Genomic DNA, 10,938 nt, shown 5'->3' with positions numbered 1-10,938 from the left:
ATTGAAGAAAACAAAGGATTAGCTTTCTGGAATTTCACCAACGAATCAATGAAATAATGGTGATTCAAGAAAACCTACATAATCAGATGTCTCAATGTGGACTCGATGAAAATATGTGCAGGGGGGGGGGGGCGATACAAGAAAACCTACATCATCAGATATCTCAATGTGGACTTAAATGATGGTTAAATACATTCGTTAATCTATATTTATAATCTGTATTTCCGGGCTCAGCCCATTTTCCTCCCAGCATAATGCTGGCCGCCGTCGTATAAGTGAAATATTCTTGAGTACGGTTAAAAACACCAAAATAAATGAATAAATCTATATTAAGACAAGGCTAAAGTTATTGATCGCAACAATAAATTCACTAGAAACCCAAATAAATATGTTTATTGATCACTATGTAAATGTTTCAGATAAATATCGGTGCAAATTCTTTGAAAGTTAAAGTTGTGAATCAAATCACGTTTAACGTCCTGGTAGTCTGACTAACCCACGGTTTACTTTAGGAAAAGAAAACATCTCTATGGACCATAATGGAATTGGAGCCTTCCAATTGTTAGCTCATCGAAATGCATTGCATTTTGAAGAAGGCGAGTTTGAATTCCATCAGCCAACAGAATAAACAACAAAACATAGCACAGACGTAACAGTTCATATCGTAAGCATTTAATTGTATGGCGCATGACACTAATACATTGAATTGCACTATTAAATGTATTATATCCACTGTTCGCATCTAATCTGTAACCCGAACCGAAAAGACCTCGCATAACAATTCGAGTGGAAGAGCAAGAAGTCCGTAAAACCGTAGTGTTGTGTGACTTCCGGTTGTAATCCGGCTAACAGGGACTCTCCGGATGGTTCTCTCGCCCCCGGGGATGATAATAACGAATTTAAAAAGCTTGATTCCTGTACGGTATGAAACGTTATTATTGATCGATATATACTGTTTGACCGTGTGACTAAATGCTATAGATGGTTAACTATTAGGAAGATTGATTGCATATGACTGATTGCTTGACTGTCACGGCAACAAATCGTGGTCCGAAGATAGCTAGAAGACTAGCCAGTCCACAGGAAATCCCCCCGACCGTCCCTGTGAGGAGGATCACGTAGTATCTCTGCCAGGCTTGTCCTCCATTGCTAAAGGAAACTGCCGGACAAAGCAACTATCATACACTGGAATCCGTACGGTCAGTGTCCCCTCACTCCACTTATGTGAGTAGCAATTATTTATTCATAGAGACGCGACGTGGCTGTCAGCGTTTCCGAATAATTCGCCATTGATTAGCAGCTCATAGCCGGTGACTAGCCATTGGCCACCCGACACGCTAGAATCGCCATGGGGCCCATTCGTATTTAACACTATTCCAACTGACCTACTCATACAAGACTTTATGTAGAACAATCCAACACACTGACAATTCATTATAGTTTAATGTATATAGTATTTAGTCACTGATATACTCTGTCAACAATAACATGAGATCCTTATATTTGTATTGTCTAAGAAAGGAATGCCGTAGGGCATGTCATATTGAACTGTTTAACGCGCCTGTTAAGCCGAGTTGTGAGAGCCACATTACATATGGGAGCTGTACTAGCTGTACTACAATTTGTAGGTTGCTGACAGACCTTACCATGTACGGCCGAAGAGGAAGCCAACATGAACTCACAATGACCACATTGATGAGAGGCTTCTGGGTCATTTCGCCGCGCTGGCGTGCTAACCCCCAAGGCCACAGTCCCCCCTTAATATTTTTAGAGACGCAACATTGTCACAAATAAGATACGATGCTGAGGCTTACAGTGTGAAACACAGGGCATTGTATTCGTGTTACAGTAAAAGCCATGAATTGATTATATATAATGAGAGCAATTGTTCGATAGACACCACTATTAAAACTACGGTATGAAAGATGAGATAGTATTAGCGAAAGCGAAAGCACCTGCTAAAGATAGGACCCAGTGACAGGACAGTGATGGGGGCCAGAGTGAAAAAGACAAGACACTGGGAATCGCAATAGAAGACAGCGTACACGAGAGACACAGCACAACGCACTGAGAATTACAACACAGGAGATTTAGTAGCGAGTCATAACGTAAGAGAACAAAGAGAAGACATGATATCGAGTCACAATGTGAGAAAAAATAGGGAGACATGGTATCGGGTCATAATGTGAGAGAAAATAGGGAGACATGATAACGAATCATAGTGTTAGAGAAAATAGACACATGATATCTCATGTCATAATTTGACAAATAACTTGCTAAAACCACAGTATTAAAGATTTACATCACAGTATTATATATTTATTTACATCTAAATGCCCGAGGCATAACCATGAGAATTGGCTCCAGTAATGGACTTTCTTACCGTGACAAATCAGTCCGATTGTGCAGCCGTTTGTGGTCAGTCTGATGGTGTATGCATTTGTGGTCAGTCCCGTGGTGTAGTTGTTTGAGGTCAGTTGGATGGTGCAGATGTTTTTGGCTATTTATTTCATTAATTTACACACTCCAACCACTCAGGGTGGGAGTACAGGGTGTATGGGAGGTACAGCATCACACATATTTACATAACATAGTGGCTATGGCCAACAGCAATACCGAATATTATTTAAAACTTATACTCATACCTCCCAGTCAGAATATGCAGACGTTTGTGGCCAGTCCCGATGGTGCAGACGTTTGTGGCCAGTCCCGATGGTGCAGACGTTTGTGGCCAGTCCCGATGGTGCAGGCGTTTGTGGCCAGTCCCGATAGTGCAGACGTTCGTGGCCAGTCCCGATGGTGCAGACGTTTGTGGCCAGTCCCGATGGTGCAAGCCATTGTGGCCAGTCCCGATGGTGCAGACGTTTGTGGCCAGTCCCGATAGTGCAGACGTTTGTGGCCAGTCCCGATGGTGCAGACGTTTGTGGCTAGTCCCGATGGTGCAGACGTTTGTGGCCAGTCCCGATGGTGCATGCGTTTGTGGCCAGTCCCGATGGTGCAAGCCATTGTGGCCAGTCCCGATGGTGCAGACGTTTGTGGCCAGTCCCGATGGTGCAGACGTTTGTGGCTAGTCCCGATAGTGCATACCTTTGTGGTCAGTCCGATGGTGCAGGCGTTTGGTGGCCAGTCCCAATGGTGCATGCGTTTGTGGTCAGTCCCGATGGTGCAGACGTTTGTGGCCAGTCCCGATGGTGCAGACGTTTGTGGCCAGTCCCGATGGTGCAGACGTTTGTGGCCAGTCCCGATGGTGCAGACTTTTGTGTCCAGTCCCGATGGTGCAGACGTTTGTGGCCAGTCCCGATAGTGCATACCTTTGTGGTCAGTCCCGATGGTGCAGGCGTTTGGTGGCCAGTCCCAATGGTGCATGCGTCTGTGGTCAGTCCCGATGGTGCAGACGTTTGTGGCCAGTCCCGATGGTGCAAGCCATTGTGGTCAGTCCCGATGGTGCAGACGTTTGTCGTCGGTCCGATGGTGCAGATATTTGTCGTCAGTCTGATGGTGCAGACGTTGGCCGCCAGTCTGACTATAATGGTGCATTTGTGATAAACCCTAGAATTAGTTCATTGTGGCTTTGCTTTAAATTTAACGCTTCATAATTCTGAATGTGATGAAGGTTTGTGGAATGCGTATAACCACCATTTTGCAGTCTTTGGTATAGCTATAATGAGGATAGATTGATTGAGCTATCCCCCAAGAGCCCCTGATCACCGGTTTCCCCGGTTTCCTTCCACCACAATACTGACCGCTGTCGTTTAAGTGTGATATTCTTGAGTACAACGTACTCATTGTGTGCAATCAATCACACTTGCAACTAAAGTTGCCTGTCATTATTGTGATACGTAACACCGCAAGTGCTGAACGTCCATGTTATTACAAGGAAACTGTAGTTAGAACACTTCTTCTAAATCAAAGTGTTAAGCGTCATAAGCTTGTTTTGACCACAGAGAGCTCGGGTGACGTCATAAACATTCATACACAAGTGGCGTGATGGACAATGGGTATTGCTATAACCGCATTCCACGCGGTTATAGCAAACACCCCTGCCCAGCGAATGGATTAAGTTGCTTTTCATAACCGAACTTCCTCACATCGAACTCTGAAGCCATATTGTCGAGAGGTCATATAGCTGAAAAAAAATAAAATAGATTTAATGTATGAAGGTTATATTATACTAAACTTGAAAACAATTTTAAACATGGCAGTCTCTGGAACAGGTTTCAGAGTAAAATCGATCTCAATTTAGGTGACTGGTGTCTCTCTTCTTCAAAACATAATGGGAACTGCGTATCATCCAGCATTGAACTTGTGTTTTAATAATTATGATGTCACTAGAAGCACTACGGTTTCGAAACCTAAACAAGCTTATGGAGTATAACATTATAAATTACGAAGATTTTTGTTTTTGTTTTTTTAATTATTGCATTTTTCTTGCAATAATATGGACTTCCAATGTGTAGAGCTTGTGGTGACATGTGTCACTCGCTATGGGTGCGTGTGTGGTCGTCTTATATAATCTGGGATTTGAATAATCTGACAGTGTGAACGAGTTAACTGTTTCCCAAGGATAACATCAGAACATACACCGCAGGGTCCTGCACTGTTGGACAAGGGGAATTTGTAAAACTATACTTAGTGGAAACGGATTTTAGACCAATTACGTGACAGTGTGTATGACTGGTTTTACAGAGGTGAATATAGGCGACAGGTTAAAAGAAATGGACTATAGTTAATTAGCTCTTGTGTCCGAGTTATTAGACGACAAACGTCTAGTGGTTGTGCAGCCTGGTACCACCCCTAACTGAGGATTAAGCTTAGTTTGTTCCTGAGCCTGTAACATCGACGCTGTAGCCACTTAGCCAGAGCTGAGTTCTCCGGCTATGTCGCTATACAACGGAAGTGCGCCTTACATTGAGCTCTCATTCGTCTTTTTCATTTTTTCCTACAAGGAGACGAGAAACGGTCTGTTAGTTCCCCACGATCACGGGAATCCCGAGGGTACTTGTGGAACAAGAACCATTCTCCGCCTCACAGGAGTCCTGCGCCAAAGCCATGTAGATCGATAGGGCAGATCAAATGACCTAGTTCATGAGGTGTAGCAGTGGCTCATTGAGATCGAAGGAAGCCCGCCGTAGACTTGGTCATGCCTGTATCACCCAGAAGAGTGTTACACCCAGCGACATATCTCCACCCATATCTCACACGCTGTAAGAAAAGGCTGACTCCTAGTAACAACCTCGCACACCATTTTTTATTTCCTTCTATTCAAACGGAGTTTAATGATCGGTCTGAAAATAGCATAAGAAAACAACAACTTAAATTGTTGTTTTACGGGCAGAACAAATCCTTTCTCGATATCGGAGGAGGGTACAAAAATAAAAATAAAAATTGAAGATCATCTAAGTTGTGGAAAATGTGGGCTACTCCTGTTGAAGCAGATTTGAACTTTTATTTTTTATTCCATTTCCGGATTTTTTTATCTTCGGTGTAGCCTAAACCCGCAAAAAAATGTTTTGAAAGGAGTTTGCACTCAGACTTACACTCTTACTAAGGGGACTGAGTATTATACCATTGAGTGGACTCCTAGCTAACACAGATGTACAATATTTCTTTTAGTGTGATTTAAACCTCAAACGAACTTTAATGATCGTCCTACAACTTCGTATAAACCGTGCGAAAAGCTTTCTAAAGGCATGACCATAGGTGCTGGAATGGGCCAAATTATTTGAGTGTTTCCAGCGATTTTTACATTGTATTTTTACACCGTTTCGGAGAAATTCTTGTCGGATTGGAAGCACACACCTGTTTCACCTGTTTTCACAACTCTGATCTGTTATTCCAGTATGGCGATAAGATTCTCACCTCGGGGTGCAATGTCGCCGGAAATGGAGCTTAATTATTCCTCTTTTACAATTTTCTGTGTGTAATTGTGAGAACCAAGACTATCAGTGGCCGCTTTCATTCTTGTACTCTTTGATGGCGCCGACACAAGACACGTCTGGATTGTTAAGATCACTGGCTATTCCTTCGGGATAAATAGTTAACTGTGGACTTCAGACATCACAATGGCTTGTACAATGGCTAAGTTACATTCTTAAATGATGTGGGTATACCTCCGATGTCAGACACATGGGCTCGAACCATGGCTTGTTACGAGCGTCTATAAGATATATACATGGGTATAGAGGCTATTCACCATACACATATGAAAATGAAGGAGTCTGAAAGGCGAGGATTTCTTCTTCGCCGATGGCGACCGCCTGCTTCAGAACAGAATGTCTGTACGTAACAGTTTTTCAGTCATATGACGACGAGGAATCACTAGGTATATGCAAATACCGTGATGATTTCAACCTGATGTTATATATGTATTCTGATGGAACAGGGTGTAAAACGAAAATAAATGGTTATCGAAATGCATGAGTATTTATTTTACGTTTTGGTAAAATGAATACTAGTAAATTTCTTTGTACGAAATTGGTTTTTCAGCGAATGAATGTTTTGAAGAAGGGTGTTGAAATTATCGTCTGAGAACGCCCAATGTTTAACTGGCGAATGTCGAATTTGGCCCTTTGATCAAGCAGCATGGCATGTAAAGTTCTCACCGGAAACAGTTCTTTCAGACAGTAACGCTGTACGTGGGGCTTTCCTCGTAAACTCGGTATACGACATGGCGAGATGTAATTCACGTGGACAACGAGATTTGGCCTTTTGGACAGGGATTGATTACCGCACGGCTAAACGTTATAATCAATATTGTTAACACGTCTTGTGCTTTAATCTTATCCAACACCAAGCTTTCTGCACGAAAACCATGTAAAAAATGATTGCTTGTACAGAGTGGTGTAAGAAATAGATTGGCGAGTAAATAGAGCGATACATTTCTCTAGCGCTGTCAATGAGTTTTATTGGCGTTTTCTGTTTGCTTTGATAGCATGTCTATACTGACTAACAGTTACTGGCCACGAGTTTGTGTAGTATGGAATATGCGATTTACGCATTTTTCACGAAAGCCTGATTTGCACGTCCAAAAGAGTCCTACTGCGTATGATGATATACATTTCTATAGATGCCAACATCATGACTAGGTTGTCTTATCAATGGCAAAAACGGTCTAAAGATGGACGACGCCATCCTTCATGTACAAGTAGTCCATGACGCCATGATAGTTCTTCTCACACTTCTAGCAAACTGTATGTGAAACCAAAAAATTAGACACTGTAAACTCTGTATATCTTCTGCTTTAAGAGAAAATAACTTGAGTCAAGTTGGTTCAGGACAAATGTACGCTCACAGTATAAAGGTTTAAAAGTTTCAAAATAGCAAACCAATAAAAAAGCAATAAAGGAACCAGAAGTGAGGCGTTGGACACGAAAGTGACATCATTGCACTGAAAGCATTAAAGTTTAAGTACGAACATAAACATTCAGTTGTGGTCAAGTTATTAATTTCTTCAAATAATTAATGTTTAATCTTTAATTATTAGTTATTGTCCTCCTTGAATATTAAAGGTTTAAACGTTCCAAAAATAACTAACCAAGAAAAGTATAACGAGAAAGTTAGGAGTTGGGTACGAAGAGACGCCATTCCTCTTTATATTTCTGGTTGTTCTTCATGACGGAAACCTGGCGCTGAGAACAAGGCGGTCGGGGCGAACCTCATACTGTTGACTCAGACGTAATATGTGGAGATGTAAACATGGACAGAGGAACGGGAGGCGAGAATCAAAGCCAGGCATGTGGCTAAGCCGGTTTGTACACAGGGTAAACACGGCCATCCCGGGAACATGTCCAGTTACATCGCTTGTCCTTCTGTCTCTTCTCATACAACGAGATTTTTTCTGTGGCAAATGGAAATCGGTCTTAGTGAAACTTTATAAAGCATGACATCGATAATAGATTTCAACAGTAGAATTCAAAGCTGGCCAAACAGAAATAAAATGATTTTCACATCAAAGGAGCGGGACATTAGCTGAGATATGTGAGGTTGGAACTGGCCTAATGGAGTCATTCGTCTCTCGCCAGAGCTAGTCCCCGTCGCTGTGTAAGAGATGGCCAATCGAACCGATCGATTTCATTTAGTCGGATCTTCTGAGAGACTCCTTACCAAGTAATGAGTCTTAAACTATTGAAAATTTGCCACTGTGTACTACAATTACCCCTTATCTAAGCGAACAAACCATCATCTAGATAACATCATTCATTACACGGCGGGCACACTTCACTATTGTGTGATGACTATGATGTTGTTTTTTGGCTTCACACAAATACATAAATTACTTACGTATTTCTGTTATAATGTTCCTCGATATAAGAAATTGTAATAAATGACCATGCTGATGAATTGTATTGAATGCTTTAAAGGTTAAGTAAAGACATAAACATTTATTTGTGGTCAAGTTATTAACTTCCTTAACGATACTAATTCAAGGCCCTAGGCGCAAACTGATTTCAATTTCCGTTTCACACATCAAAGGTAAAAACGTACGCTTCCGTCCAGTTATTTTCAAGGCTTTTTGGTTAAAAGTTTGCACCCGACTGATACAGAAACGGGTGTGTTTTTGAAATCATGATAAATCTTTGTGTCAACCAGGCGCTATTATTGTAGGTCGAGGAATTCATCACGGATTCACTTCGAGGTAATAACTGCCACCAAACCGAGGTGATATATCAAAAAACCAAACATGTCATTTTTCACATTTGCCGTTTTCCTTGGCTAATTTAATTTCTTCCTCTTCTCATACGTGTTTTGCCATTTCTAAAAGACGGAATCAGCACCACGTTTTTGTTAGTACAAACCAAACAAAATTTTAACGAGTTACGAATACAGGCAATTGACATGATGACCATAAAACATGACGTCTTTGGTGTATCAATAATAATTTACCTTACCTACATATGACCAGTGAAGTGACAAGATGTGGGTTTTGTCTATTGAAGAAGAAGCTGGAGCTCGTCTATACGTGCCAGAAGGGCACGACTCTGTGTATAAATTAAACTATGAGTTTTTACTTCAAGCCATTACATTGCAGTGGACTGGAAACGGATTACACAGCACTTTATGGGATTTTAGCTTTTTATAATCTCCGAAAACGCTTCAGAAAGTTTCATCTTTTTCTAACTGTGAATGGCTGCTAATTTATTTAAGATCATATGTACCGTCTAAAATTGTATCTCTTGTGAAATGAGTTAAATTTGCTTTTTCGCCGATTCCCGTAAATACAGACTTTGGGAGGGAATGTCGATAGAGGCATTGATTAGTGAGGGATTAAAGCCGCTGAATGGGCCACTTATGAGCTGTGGGCCAGTTTTGTATGGGGAAGTGAGATGAAGTGGATACAAGAGATCGGCCCATAATCAACAAGAGCCCTTACTCCAGAAAAGAACAGAGTGTGCTTAGAGTTATCCTGCTGAGGGACCAGCGCTGTTTGCTTGGTCCTGTCTGGCACGGTGGCTGTTTATAAAGCTGTAAACGAGTCCGAAAGAAATAACGTGGCTGAACTTGTCCTCGATGAAAATCCCAGAAGTAGGCCTACTTGAAAGAGGATGGACGAGTATCTCTGCGTGGAAACATACATTCGTGTATCAGCCGTCAACCAAAATGGTCGTTCAGTGTCAATAATCGCAAGATCAGTTCCCAAAACGAGGTTTAACAAAAACCACCAAAGAACTAAGAAAGTATACAGAGTATGAAACTAAAACGGATTCATGCAAAGAGAAGCAGTCAACAGTTTCCACTGATGTTCCAAAGAGGATGAAGCATTTCCCAAAAAGGTGGGGGTTTGGGAGCTGCGATTTCAACACCGCGATTGGCCTTGTTTTTCTAATATTTAGGCGTGAAACAAAATGTCACTAATCAAGTCATTTTATTACATAAAAACACATTGGTACGGGAACATATGGAGAACATATCGACGCATTCTTTGTCCATTCTAAATGCCCATATATAAACCACACCTTACAATCCAAACATTTGACTGCATCCAGATAAGGGTTAAAATCTAACAAATGTTTGAACGTATTTTAAGATTTATTTATTTATTTGATTGGTGTTATACGCCGTACTCAAGAATATGTCATTTATACGACGGCGGCCAGCGTTATGGTGAGGGGAAACCGGGCACAGCCCAGGGGAAAAGTCACGACCATCCGCAGGTTGCTGACCGACCCCTATTTTAGATACAGATGGTCTGTTTAATGATTATTCTATTTATGTCTATTTCATTTTTAATGTTTCTTTTGCCTTCAGCCATCCGTGTTTTGCTTCGTTACGCCGGCCATATTCTACTTCCTATTTTGATACAAAATTTGCCCAGTGTTCCGACAATGGAGTTCCGCAATAAAATCAAACGTGTCACAAGAATGAACTATGCACTGAGCAACTTCAATGGGAGTAGATTAAAAGATATTCAGCTTTACCAGGTGTGGCGATATTTATTTGAGAATCAAAACAGAAATCGAACACAAAAGAAACTCAACATAATAAAAACGTTAGTTAATAGTTTACAGTAATTTTCGAAATTGACGTCAACTGTTTCCAGCTGTTTCCATTAGACCAACGCTCATGTGTACTACACAACGTACTGATTGGACCTTCCATGCTATATAGCTTAAACCCAATGGCTCCTCCCAACGCTGAATATTTTCCTTAGAGTACAAGGAAGTTCCCTGGCCTTTCCTGCCTGCTGTTCTCTCAATGAGTAATGAACAGCCTGGTCTCAATTGTAAGAATTTACAACCATAATTATTTCGCGTTATACGCCTACACCGTGTTCGTTTTGCACCCAAATCTCGTTAAAATTACACCGTGTGATGCTTGTGTGGCAGATGACTGACAAAAACAGGGTGAGTTGGCTTGTGTGGCTAGCAGTTACCACTCCCAATCCCCCGCCAAATTTTATGGGATTGAGAGCTGAGTGTGGATGGTGGTTAAGTTTGATTC

General features: G+C 41.4%; 1 protein-coding gene across 1 annotated transcript; it reads right to left on the bottom strand.

The window, feature by feature from the left end:
• Positions 1 to 2,652: 2,652 nt before the first annotated feature.
• LOC135473519 (zinc finger protein 479-like) lies at positions 2,653 to 3,366 on the bottom strand. Its single transcript, XM_064753369.1, has one exon. It carries the CDS (start codon positions 3,364 to 3,366, stop codon positions 2,653 to 2,655), a length of 714 nt encoding a protein of 237 aa, XP_064609439.1.
• Between the last annotated feature and the right edge of the window lie 7,572 nt (positions 3,367 to 10,938).

This window comes from Liolophura sinensis, chromosome 8 (assembly GCF_032854445.1).
Source record: "Liolophura sinensis isolate JHLJ2023 chromosome 8, CUHK_Ljap_v2, whole genome shotgun sequence".
In the NCBI taxonomy this organism is placed as follows: Eukaryota; Metazoa; Mollusca; class Polyplacophora; order Chitonida; family Chitonidae; genus Liolophura; species Liolophura sinensis.
The sequence above is the reverse complement of the archived record's forward strand: the minus strand, read 5'-3'. Positions and strand labels throughout refer to the sequence as shown.

Coding starts and splice junctions, on each gene's coding strand:
- LOC135473519 (XM_064753369.1), bottom strand. CDS start 3,366: ATGCACCATTGGGACTGGCCACCAAACGCCTGCACCATCGGGACTGAC.